A 12,458-nucleotide genomic window follows, 5' to 3' on the forward strand; every position below is an offset into this window, starting at 1 on the left:
ATTTACCTATTACATAGAGTTTATTCTGAGGATAACACATATGTTAAAAACTACTTCAACAAATGTCTTAAAACAGTTAGTTTGCATTCAACAGAAGAAACAGTTTTAAGTGTTGACGGATTTTGTTCATTAGTTTGCTTTGTTGGTGTTAATTCAGCATTTTCAGCAATTGATTCTATTTTCGGCCATCGATTTTCTCATTCAAGTTTTGATGGCGTTTTTGTGTCAACAAAATTCACAAATGATCGAATTTTTATTCCATTAGTTTTTGAGATCAAGAAGATTCAAAAGAAAGATATTCAGAATGAGATTGATTTTTTAGTTTCTAAGCAGGTTCCCGTTGTTTTAGTTTGTGGTTGCAGCAATGACTGTTTCGAATACGAAGGAATTGATAAACTTAACATTCTTTCATTCATTTGCCCAGTCAAAGAATCACATAACATTTTGAGAGAATTTGCTTGTAAAGAAATCAATTGTTTCGAAGAATGTAATGAACAAATCAGTGAAGTTCTTGAAACCGTTGAAAATGTCAAAGGAACAGATGCTATTAAATCAGCGAAAGAAGTTTTGTCTTTGATTGGAACTAAGAAAACTTTCAACAACTCCGAAATTTTCTATTTTGAAATTTATCAACTAATAAACATTTTTAACTTTGTTATATACGAAAACGATAAAAACAGTTTGACATAAAAGTGACAACTTTACGTGTCAAAAATAGAAAAGTGACATTTTATTCGTAATATTAAAATGAATCATCATAATCTTCTTCATAAGGGTCTTCATAATCTTCTTGATATTCTTCTTCATAATTTACTTCGTATTCTTCTTCTTCATTACTATCTTCTTCTATTTCAACCGGATTCGCCTTATTTTCTTCTTCTTCAACTTCCTCGCCTTCTTTTTCCCATTCATCTTCTTCGATTCCTTGGAGCTCTGGCATCTCATTGGCCATAAGTGAACCTGGAAGAAAATCTTGAGAGACTCCATCCACAATCCATTTTGCCGGCATTCCCCTCTTCCAAATTGGAAGTTTCTTCCACATTTCAGATGGGCTATAGTGAATTTGTTTTCCATTCACATAATGAGTTGGTAATGCTAGATGAGGTTTAGCATTATAGTACTCAACCCATTGTTGAATCTTTGCCCATGACAACTCTATGCTCTCTATGTTAGGCCACAAGCGCTCGATTTTCCCATTTTGGTATGGGCAATGGGGGACAATATATACATTATTGATCCCCCGAACCCTCATAACCTTTAGGAACTCGCCTTTATTCTCGCCGCCATTATCGGACCAAATTGTATGTGGTGGTCCATAACGGGCTATTGCTCTCTTAATAACTTTCACTGTTTGGCTAGCATCTTTTGACGAAAGATGCTGCCATTCTATGATGAGCCTTGTGCAGTCATCAATCACAGCATAAAGAATCCGACTTCTCTTTTTGCCAAGAAAGTGGATATCAACGTGCCATATTTGGTTAGGAAAGGCAGCTAAGTATCTTGTCTTTCCTTTTGGCCGATAGGGTCCCCTTGGACGTGCCAAGCCTAGCTCTCTAAAAGCTCTTTCTACCATATGTCTTGAGGGGGATGTGGAAGAGGGTTTGTAAGATATTTAATGTTCCTCAGCTCAGATGGAAATGATAATGGAGACTCTTCAATCATAAGTCCGGAAGGAATTGTGGAAGAAATTTGATTCAGGGGTTTAAAACGTTCAATAGCGGAGAACCATGCTTGGGTAGGCGTTGGCTGTGGAACAATACCCGTCTTCATGTCCAAAAATGCCTCAAAATGATATTTGGCATATTCGATATCTTTATTTATTTGGTTATAGGCGGAGATTATTCCAAGATGGCCATGCTGCTCAATTAGGTTTCTAATAGTTACCTTAAGATCTTTTGGTACATTAACTTTGGGTCTCCCGCGCTTAAGGGGAATAGACACAGATGGGTGAGGCTGAGGCTGAGTATTGGCAGAGAGTTGTTGCTGTGCCGAGGTGTTGGCAGAGAGCTGGCGTTGAAGATGCGTGTTGGCAGAGAGTTGTTGCTGTGGAAGAGTGTTGGCAGATAGCTGGCGCTGAAGAGGGGAGTTGGCAGAGTGCTGGCGTTGAAGATGAGTGTAGGGATGCGACGGTTTTACGCCATGACCGTTTAAAAATAGAATAATACGCCATTCGGCCGAATAACAAAACAATACAAAATTATCGCCGTCCTTTTTTTTTCTTTCTTTCTCTTTTTTTTTCTCTCTCTTTCCTCTTTCCTCTTTTTACTCCTCTTTCTCTTTTCATCATTAAACGTAGAAAGATATATTAATATTATTTTAAAATTAAAAAAAAAATAAAGAAAGTATAATAAGTAATTATTTAGTTATCGATATATATATGTAAAGTGATAATCTGAGGATAATCTGAGGAGGAGTCTGAGGATTAGACCGAGGAGTAGTCTGAGGAGTAGTTTGAGGAGTAGTCTGAGGAGTTTGAGGATAATCTGAGGAGTTTGAGAATAATCTGAGGAGTTTGAGGATAATCTGAGGAGTTGTCTGAGGAGTAGTTTCAGGAGTTGTCTGAGGATAATTTGAGGAGTTTGAGGAGTAGTCTGAGGAGTTTGAGGATAATCTGAGGAGTTGTCTGAGGATAATCTGAGGAGTAGTTTGAGGATAATCTGAGGAGGAGTCTGAGGATTAGACCGAGGAGTAGTCTGAGGAGTTTGAGGAGTAGTCTGAGGAGTAGTCTGAGGATTAGACCGAGGAGTAGTCTGAGGAGTTTGAGGATAATCTGAGGAGGAGTTTGAGTATTAGACCGAGGAGTAGTCTGATGAGTTTGAGGATAATCTGAGGAGTTTGAGGATAATCTGAGGAGTTTGAGGATAATCTGAGGAGTTTGAGGATAATCTGAGGAGTTTGAGGATAATCTGAGGAGTAGTTTGAGGATAATCTGAGGAGTAGTCTGAGAATAATCTGAGGAGTAGTTTGAGGATAATCTGAGGAGGAGTCTGAGGATTAGACCGAGGAGTAGTCTGAGGAGTTTGAGGATAATCTGAGGAGTTTGAGGATAATCTGAGGAGTAGTTTCAGGAGTTGTCTGAGGATAATTTGAGGAGTTTGAGGAGTAGTCTGAGGAGTTTGAGGATAATCTGAGGAGGAGTTTGAGGATAATCTGAGGAGTAGTCTGAGGAGTAGTTTGAGGAGTAGTCTGAGGAGTCTGAGGATAATCTGAGGAGGAGTTTGAGGATAATCTGAGGATAATCTGAGGAGTAGTCTGAGGATTAGACCGAGGAGTAGTCTGAGGAGTTTGAGGATAATCTGAGGAGGAGTTTGAGGATAATCTGAGGATAATCTGAGGAGTAGTCTGAGGATTAGACCGAGGAGTAGTCTGAGGAGTTTGAGGATAATCTGAGGAGGAGTCTGAGGAGTAGACCGAGGAGTAGTCTGAGGAGTTTGAGGATAATCTGAGGAGTTTGAGGATAATCTGAGGAGGAGTCTGAGGAGTAGTTTGAGGAGTAGTCTGAGGAGTTTGAGGAGTAGTCTGAGGAGTTTGAGGATAATCTGAGGAGGAGTCTGAGGAGTAGACCGAGGAGTAGTCTGAGGAGTTTGAGGAGTAGTCTGAGGATTAGACCGAGGAGTAGTTTGAGGAGTAGTCTGAGGATTAGACCGAGGAGTAGTCTGAGGAGTTTGAGGATAATCTGAGGAGGAGTCTGAGTATTAGACCGAGGAGTAGTCTGAGGAGTTTGAGGAGTAGTCTGAGGAGTAGTCTGAGGATTAGACCGAGGAGTAGTCTGAGGAGTTTGAGGATAATCTGAGGAGGAGTTTGAGTATTAGACCGAGGAGTAGTCTGATGAGTTTGAGGATAATCTGAGGAGTTTGAGGATAATCTGAGGAGTTTGAGGATAATCTGAGGAGTTTGAGGATAATCTGATGAGTTTGAGGATAATCTGAGGAGTTGTCTGAGGATAATCTGAGGAGTAGTTTGAGGATAATCTGAGGAGGAGTCTGAGTATTAGACCGAGGAGTAGTCTGAGGAGTAGTTTGAGGAGTAGTCTGAGGAGTTTGAGGATAATCTGAGGAGTTTGAGGATAATCTGAGGAGTTTGAGGATAATCTGAGGAGTTGTCTGAGGATAATCTGAGGAGTAGTTTGAGGATAATCTGAGGAGTTTGAGGATAATCTGAGGAGTTGTCTGAGGAGTAGTTTCAGGAGTTGTCTGAGGATAATTTGAGGAGTTTGAGGAGTAGTCTGAGGAGTTTGAGGATAATCTGAGGAGTTGTCTGAGGAGTAGTTTCAGGAGTTGTCTGAGGATAATTTGAGGAGTTTGAGGAGTAGTCTGAGGAGTTTGAGGATAATCTGAGGAGTTGTCTGAGGATAATCTGAGGAGTAGTTTGAGGATAATCTGAGGAGTAGTCTGAGGAGTTTGAGGATAATCTGAGGAGTAGTCTGAGGATTAGACCGAGGAGTAGTCTGAGGAGTTTGAGGATAATCTGAGGAGTTTGAGGATAATCTAAGGAGTAGTTTGAGGAGTTTGAGGATAATCTGAGGAGTTTGAGGATAATCTGAGGAGTAGTCTGAGGATTAGACCGAGGAGTAGTCTGAGGAGTTTGAGGATAATCTGAGGAGTTTGAGGATAATCTGAGGAGTTTGAGGATAATCTGAGGAGTTGTCTGAGGAGTAGTCTGAGGAGTCTGAGGATAATCTGAGGAGGAGTTTGAGGATAATCTGAGGAGGAGTCTGAGGATAATCTGAGGAGTAGTTTGAGGAGTAGTCTGAGGAGTTTGAGGATAATCTGAGGAGGAGTCTGAGGATTAGACTGAGGAGTAGTTTGAGGAGTAGTCTGAGGAGTTTGAGGATAATCTGAGGAGGAGTTTGAGGATAATCTGAGGAGTAGTCTGAGGATAATCTGAGGAGTTTGAGGATAATCTGAGGAGGAGTTTGAGGATAATCTGAGGAGTTGTCTGAGGATAATCTGAGGAGTAGTTTGAGGATAATCTGAGGAGGAGTCTGAGGAGTAGTTTGAGGAGTAGTCTGAGGAGTCTGAGGATAATCTGAGGAGTTTAAGGATAATCTGAGGAGTTGTCTGAGGAGTAGTTTCAGGAGTTGTCTGAGGAGTTTGAGGATAATCTGAGGAGGAGTTTGAGGATAATCTGAGGAGGAGTCTGAGGATAATCTGAGGAGTTTGAGGATAATCTGAGGAGGAGTTTGAGGATAATCTGAGGAGTAGTCTGAGGATAATCTGAGGAGTTTGAGGATAATCTGAGAAGGAGTTTGAGGATAATCTGAGGAGTTTGAGGATAATCTGAGGAGGAGTTTGAGGATAATCTGAGGAGTAGTCTGAGGATAATCTGAGGAGTTTGAGGATAATCTGAGAAGGAGTTTGAGGATAATCTGAGGAGTTGTCTGAGGATAATCTGAGGAGTAGTTTGAGGATAATCTGAGGAGGAGTCTGAGGAGTAGTTTGGGAGTATCTGAGGAGTCTGAGGATAATCTGAGGAGTTTGAGGATAATCTGAGGAGGAGTCTGAGGAGTAGTTTGAGGAGTAGTCTGAGGAGTCTGAGGATAATCTGAGGAGTTTGAGGATAATCTGAGGAGTGTGCTGAGGAGTAGTTTCAGGAGTTGTCTGAGGAGTTTGAGATAATCTGAGGAGAGTTTGAGGAATAATCTGAGGAGGGAGTCTGAGGATAATCTGAGGAGTAGTTTGAGGAGTAGTCTGAGGAGTTTGAGGATAATCTGAGGAGTCTGAGGATTAGACTGAGGAGTAGTTTGAGGAGTAGTCTGAGGAGTTTGAGGATAATCTGAGGAGGAGTTTGAGGAATAATCTGAGGAGTTAGTCTGAGGATAATCTGAGGAGTTTTGAGGATAATCTGAGGAGGAGTTTGAGGATAATCTGAGGAGTTGTCTGAGGATAATCTGAGGGTAGTTTGAGGATAATCTGAGGAGTAGTTTGAGGAGTAGTCTGAGGAGTTTGAGGATAATCTGAGGAGGAGTCTGAGGATTAGACTGAGGAGTAGTTTGAAGAGGAGTCTGAGGAGTAGTTTGAGGAGTGATCTGAGGAGTCTGAGGATAATCTGAGGAGTTGAGATAATCTGAGGAGGAGTCTGAGGAGTTTGAGGATAATCTGAGGAGTTGTCTGAGGATAATCTGAGGAGTAGTTTGGAGTTTGAGGATAATCTGAGGAGTTTGAGGATAATCTGAGAGAGTAGTCTGAGGATTAGACCGAGAGGAGTCTGAGGATTAGACCGAGGAGTAGTTTGAGGATAATCTGGGAGGAGTCTGAGGATTAGACTGAGGAGTAGTTTGAGGATAATCTGAGGAGGAGTCTGAGGATAATCTGAGGAGTAGTTTGAGGATAATCTGAGGATTGTCTGAGGATTAATCTGAGGAGTAGTTTGAGGATAATCTGAGGAGGAGTCTGAGGATTAGACCGAGGAGTAGTCTGAGGAGTTTGAGGATAATCTGAGGAGTTTGAGGATAATCTGAGGAGGAGTCTGAGGAGTTGAGGATAATCTGAGGAGTTGTCTGAGGATAATCTGAGGAGAGTTTGAGGATAATCTGAGGAGTTTGAGGATAATCTGAGGAGGAGTCTGAGGATTAGACTGAGGAGTAGTTTGAGGAGTAGTCTGAGGAGTTTGAGGATAATCTGAGGAGGAGTTTGAGGATAATCTGAGGAGTAGTCTGAGGATAATCTGAGGAGTAGTTTGAGGATAATCTGAGGAGGAGTCTGAGGATTAGACTGAGGAGTAGTTTGAGGATAATCTTAGGACTAGTCTGAGGATAATCTGAGGAGGAGTTTGAGGATAATCCGAGGACTAGTCTGAGGATAATCTGAGGAGGAGTCTGAGGATTAGACTGAGGAGTAGTTTGAGGAGTAGTCTGAGGAGTTTGAGGATAATCTGAGGAGGAGTTTGAGGATAATCTGAGGAGTAGTCTGAGGATAATCTGAGGAGTTTGAGGATAATCTGAGGAGGAGTTTGAGGATAATCTGAGGAGTTGTCTGAGGATAATCTGAGGAGTAGTTTGAGGATAATCTGAGGAGTAGTTTGAGGAGTAGTCTGAGGAGTTTGAGGATAATCTGAGGAGGAGTTTGAGTATTAGACCGAGGAGTAGTCTGATGAGTTTGAGGATAATCTGAGGAGTTTGAGGATAATCTGAGGAGTTTGAGGATAATCTGAGGAGTTTGAGGATAATCTGAGGAGTTTGAGGATAATCTGAGGAGTAGTTTGAGGATAATCTGAGGAGTAGTCTGAGAATAATCTGAGGAGTAGTTTGAGGATAATCTGAGGAGGAGTCTGAGGATTAGACCGAGGAGTAGTCTGAGGAGTTTGAGGATAATCTGAGGAGTAGTTTCAGGAGTTGTCTGAGGATAATTTGAGGAGTTTGAGGAGTAGTCTGAGGAGTTTGAGGATAATCTGAGGAGGAGTTTGAGGATAATCTGAGGAGTAGTCTGAGGAGTAGTTTGAGGAGTAGTCTGAGGAGTCTGAGGATAATCTGAGGAGGAGTTTGAGGATAATCTGAGGATAATCTGAGGAGTAGTCTGAGGATTAGACCGAGGAGTAGTCTGAGGAGTTTGAGGATAATCTGAGGAGGAGTTTGAGGATAATCTGAGGATAATCTGAGGAGTAGTCTGAGGATTAGACCGAGGAGTAGTCTGAGGAGTTTGAGGATAATCTGAGGAGGAGTCTGAGGAGTAGACCGAGGAGTAGTCTGAGGAGTTTGAGGATAATCTGAGGAGTTTGAGGATAATCTGAGGAGGAGTCTGAGGAGTAGTTTGAGGAGTAGTCTGAGGAGTTTGAGGAGTAGTCTGAGGAGTTTGAGGATAATCTGAGGAGGAGTCTGAGGAGTAGACCGAGGAGTAGTCTGAGGAGTTTGAGGAGTAGTCTGAGGATTAGACCGAGGAGTAGTTTGAGGAGTAGTCTGAGGATTAGACCGAGGAGTAGTCTGAGGAGTTTGAGGATAATCTGAGGAGGAGTCTGAGTATTAGACCGAGGAGTAGTCTGAGGAGTTTGAGGAGTAGTCTGAGGAGTAGTCTGAGGATTAGACCGAGGAGTAGTCTGAGGAGTTTGAGGATAATCTGAGGAGGAGTCTGAGTATTAGACCGAGGAGTAGTCTGATGAGTTTGAGGATAATCTGAGGAGTTTGAGGATAATCTGATGAGTTTGAGGATAATCTGAGGAGTTTGAGGATAATCTGAGGAGTAGTTTGAGGATAATCTGAGGAGTAGTCTGAGGAGTTTGAGGATAATCTGAGGAGGAGTTTGAGGATAATCTGAGGAGTTGTCTGAGGATAATCTGAGGAGTAGTTTGAGGATAATCTGAGGAGGAGTCTGAGGATTAGACCGAGGAGTAGTCTGAGGAGTTTGAGGATAATCTGAGGAGGAGTCTGAGTATTAGACCGAGGAGTAGTCTGAGGAGTTGTCTGAGGATAATCTCAGGAGCAGTTTGAGGATAATCTGAGGAGGAGTCTGAGGATTAGACCGAGGAGTAGTCTGAGGAGTTTGAGGATAATCTGATGAGGAGTCTGAGGAGTAGACCGAGGAGTAGTCTGAGGAGTTTGAGGATAATCTGAGGAGTTTGAGGATAATCTGAGGAGTAGTCTGAGGAGTAGTTTGAGGATAATCTGAGGAGGAGTTTGAGGATAATCTGAGGAGGAGTCTGAGGATTAGACCGAGGAGTAGTCTGAGGAGTTTGAGGATAATCTGAGGAGGAGTCTGAGGAGTAGACCGAGGAGTAGTCTGAGGAGTTTGAGGATAATCTGAGGAGTTTGAGGATAATCTGAGGAGGAGTCTGAGGAGTAGTTTGAGGAGTAGTCTGAGGAGTTTGAGGAGTAGTCTGAGGAGTTTGAGGATAATCTGAGGAGGAGTCTGAGGAGTAGACCGAGGAGTAGTCTGAGGAGTTTGAGGAGTAGTCTGAGGATTAGACCGAGGAGTAGTTTGAGGAGTAGTCTGAGGATTAGACCGAGGAGTAGTCTGAGGAGTTTGAGGATAATCTGAGGAGGAGTCTGAGTATTAGACCGAGGAGTAGTCTGAGGAGTTTGAGGAGTAGTCTGAGGAGTAGTCTGAGGATTAGACCGAGGAGTAGTCTGAGGAGTTTGAGGATAATCTGAGGAGGAGTTTGAGTATTAGACCGAGAGGTAGTCTGATGAGTTTGAGGATAATCTGAGGAGTTTGAGGATAATCTGAGGAGTTTGAGGATAATCTGAGGAGTTTGAGGATAATCTGATGAGTTTGAGGATAATCTGAGGAGTTGTCTGAGGATAATCTGAGGAGTAGTTTGAGGATAATCTGAGGAGGAGTCTGAGGATTAGACCGAGGATAGTCTGAGGAGTTTGAGGATAATCTGAGGAGTTTGAGGATAATCTGAGGAGGAGTCTGAGGAGTTTGAGGATAATCTGAGGAGGAGTCTGAGGATTAGACTGAGGAGTAGTTTGAGGAGTAGTCTGAGGAGTTTGAGGATAATCTGAGGAGGAGTTTGAGGATAATCTGAGGAGTAGTCTGAGGATAATCTGAGGAGTTTGAGGATAATCTGAGGAGGAGTTTGAGGATAATCTGAGGAGTTGTCTGAGGATAATCTGAGGAGTAGTTTGAGGATAATCTGAGGAGTAGTTTGAGGAGTAGTCTGAGGAGTTTGAGGATAATCTGAGGAGGAGTCTGAGGATTAGACTGAGGAGTAGTTTGAAGAGGAGTCTGAGGAGTAGTTTGAGGAGTAGTCTGAGGAGTCTGAGGATAATCTGAGGAGTTTGAGGATAATCTGAGGAGGAGTCTGAGGAGTTTGAGGATAATCTGAGGAGTTGTCTGAGGATAATCTGAGGAGTAGTTTGAGGAGTTTGAGGATAATCTGAGGAGTTTGAGGATAATCTGAGGAGTAGTCTGAGGATAGACCGAGAGGAGTCTGAGGATTAGACCGAGGAGTAGTTTGAGGATAATCTGAGGAGGAGTCTGAGGATTAGACTGAGGAGTAGTTTGAGGATAATCTGAGGAGGAGTCTGAGGATAATCTGAGGAGTAGTTTGAGGATAATCTGAGGAGTTGTCTGAGGATAATCTGAGGAGTAGTTTGAGGATAATCTGAGGAGGAGTCTGAGGATTAGACCGAGGAGTAGTCTGAGGAGTTTGAGGATAATCTGAGGAGTTTGAGGATAATCTGAGGAGGAGTCTGAGGAGTTTGAGGATAATCTGAGGAGTTGTCTGAGGATAATCTGAGGAGTAGTTTGAGGATAATCTGAGGAGTTTGAGGATAATCTGAGGAGGAGTCTGAGGATTAGACTGAGGAGTAGTTTGAGGAGTAGTCTGAGGAGTTTGAGGATAATCTGAGGAGGAGTTTGAGGATAATCTGAGGAGTAGTCTGAGGATAATCTGAGGAGTAGTTTGAGGATAATCTGAGGAGGAGTCTGAGGATTAGACTGAGGAGTAGTTTGAGGATAATCTTAGGACTAGTCTGAGGATAATCTGAGGAGGAGTTTGAGGATAATCCGAGGACTAGTCTGAGGATAATCTGAGGAGGAGTCTGAGGATTAGACTGAGGAGTAGTTTGAGGAGTAGTCTGAGGAGTTTGAGGATAATCTGAGGAGGAGTTTGAGGATAATCTGAGGAGTAGTCTGAGGATAATCTGAGGAGTTTGAGGATAATCTGAGGAGGAGTTTGAGGATAATCTGAGGAGTTGTCTGAGGATAATCTGAGGAGTAGTTTGAGGATAATCTGAGGAGTAGTTTGAGGAGTAGTCTGAGGAGTTTGAGGATAATCTGAGGAGGAGTTTGAGTATTAGACTGAGGAGTAGTTTGAAGAGGAGTCTGAGGAGTAGTTTGAGGAGTAGTCTGAGGAGTCTGAGGATAATCTGAGGAGTTTGAGGATAATCTGAGGAGGAGTCTGAGGAGTTTGAGGATAATCTGAGGAGTTGTCTGAGGATAATCTGAGGAGTAGTTTGAGGAGTTTGAGGATAATCTGAGGAGTTTGAGGATAATCTGAGGAGTAGTCTGAGGATTAGACCGAGGAGGAGTCTGAGGATTAGACCGAGGAGTAGTTTGAGGATAATCTGAGGAGGAGTCTGAGGATTAGACTGAGGAGTAGTTTGAGGATAATCTGAGGAGGAGTCTGAGGATAATCTGAGGAGTAGTTTGAGGATAATCTGAGGAGTTGTCTGAGGATAATCTGAGGAGTAGTTTGAGGATAATCTGAGGAGGAGTCTGAGGATTAGACCGAGGAGTAGTCTGAGGAGTGAGGATAATCTGAGGAGTTTGAGGATAATCTGAGGAGGAGTCTGAGGAGTTTGAGGATAATCTGAGGAGTTGTCTGAGGATAATCTGAGGAGTAGTTTGAGGATAATCTGAGGAGTTTGAGGATAATCTGAGGAGGAGTCTGAGGATTAGACTGAGGAGTAGTTTGAGGAGTAGTCTGAGGAGTTTGAGGATAATCTGAGGAGGAGTTTGAGGATAATCTGAGGAGTAGTCTGAGGATAATCTGAGGAGTTTGAGGATAATCTGAGGAGGAGTTTGAGGATAATCTGAGGAGTTGTCTGAGGATAATCTGAGGAGTAGTTTGAGGATAATCTGAGGAGTAGTTTGAGGAGTAGTCTGAGGAGTTTGAGGATAATCTGAGGAGGAGTCTGAGGAGTTTGAGGGGTAGTCTGAGGATAATCTGAGGAGTTTGAGGATAATCTGAGCATAATCTGAGGAGGAGTCTGAGGATTAGACTGAGGAGTAGTTTGAGGATAATCTTAGGACTAGTCTGAGGATAATCTGAGGAGGAGTTTGAGGATAATCTGAGGACTAGTCTGAGGATAATCTGAGGAGGAGTTTGAGGATAATCTGAGGAGTTTGAGGAGTAGTCTGAGGATAATCTGAGGAGTTTGAGGATAATCTGGCATAATCTGAGGAGGAGTCTGAGAATTAGACTGAGGAGTAGTTTGAGGATAATCTTAGGACTAGTCTGAGGATAATCTGAGGAGGAGTTTGAGGATAATCTGAGGAGTTTGAGGAGTAGTCTGAGGATAATCTGAGGAGTTTGAGGATAATCTGAGCATAATCTGAGGAGGAGTCTGAGAATTAGACTGAGGAGTAGTTTGAGGATAATCTTAGGACTAGTCTGAGGATAATCTGAGGAGGAGTTTGAGGATAATCTGAGGACTAGTCTGAGGATAATCTGAGGAGGAGTTTGAGGATAATCTGAGGAGTTTGAGGAGTAGTCTGAGGATAATCTGAGGAGTTTGAGGATAATCTGAGCATAATCTGAGGAGGAGTCTGAGAATTAGACTGAGGAGTAGTTTGAGGATAATCTTAGGACTAGTCTGAGGATAATCTGAGGAGGAGTTTGAGGATAATCTGAGGACTAGTCTGAGGATAATCTGAGGAGGAGTCTGAGGATTAGACTGAGGAGTAGTTTGAGGATAATCTGAGGAGTAGTTTCAGGAGTAGTCTGAGGACTAGTCTCAGGACTAGTCTGATGAGGAGGACTCTAAGGAGTAGTCTGAAGAGTAGTCTCAGGAGGAA

At 42.7% G+C, this 12,458-nt stretch overlaps 3 protein-coding genes and 2 pseudogenes across 5 annotated transcripts, besides 2 other annotated features; all 5 read right to left on the reverse strand.

Moving 5' to 3' along the window:
* Positions 1 to 653: 653 nt before the first annotated feature.
* Positions 654 to 719: a mobile genetic element.
* A 23-nt stretch (positions 720 to 742) lies between these two features.
* TVAGG3_1008140 (ribonuclease H-like family) lies at positions 743 to 1,573 on the reverse strand (the record flags this gene model as incomplete). Its single annotated transcript, XM_051254472.1, has 1 exon — positions 743 to 1,573. One exon carries the CDS (start codon positions 1,571 to 1,573, stop codon positions 743 to 745), a length of 831 nt encoding a protein of 276 aa, XP_051080046.1.
* Positions 743 to 1,762: a mobile genetic element.
* A 162-nt stretch (positions 1,763 to 1,924) lies between these two features.
* On the reverse strand, positions 1,925 to 2,170 carry TVAGG3_1008150 (LP04239P family; the record flags this gene model as incomplete). The annotated part of the gene is made up of 1 exon (XM_001294658.1): positions 1,925 to 2,170. The coding sequence occupies one exon, from the start codon at positions 2,168 to 2,170 to the stop codon at positions 1,925 to 1,927; it is 246 nt and encodes an 81-aa protein (XP_001294659.1).
* Positions 2,171 to 2,319: 149 nt separating this feature from the next.
* Positions 2,320 to 5,593, reverse strand: TVAGG3_1008160 (annotated as a pseudogene). Its single transcript has one exon — positions 3,350 to 3,782. A coding segment is annotated over exon 1 (433 nt).
* Positions 5,594 to 6,571: 978 nt separating this feature from the next.
* TVAGG3_1008170 lies at positions 6,572 to 7,008 on the reverse strand (annotated as a pseudogene). Its single transcript has one exon. A coding segment is annotated over exon 1 (437 nt).
* Positions 7,009 to 11,335: 4,327 nt separating this feature from the next.
* Positions 11,336 to 11,635, reverse strand: TVAGG3_1008180 (uncharacterized protein; the record flags this gene model as incomplete). Its single annotated transcript, XM_001309213.1, has 1 exon — positions 11,336 to 11,635. The coding sequence occupies one exon, from the start codon at positions 11,633 to 11,635 to the stop codon at positions 11,336 to 11,338; it is 300 nt and encodes a 99-aa protein (XP_001309214.1).
* Positions 11,636 to 12,458: the final 823 nt, after the last annotated feature.

Source organism: Trichomonas vaginalis, chromosome I (assembly GCF_026262505.1).
Source record: "Trichomonas vaginalis G3 chromosome I, whole genome shotgun sequence".
NCBI classification, from domain to species: Eukaryota; Parabasalia; order Trichomonadida; family Trichomonadidae; genus Trichomonas; species Trichomonas vaginalis.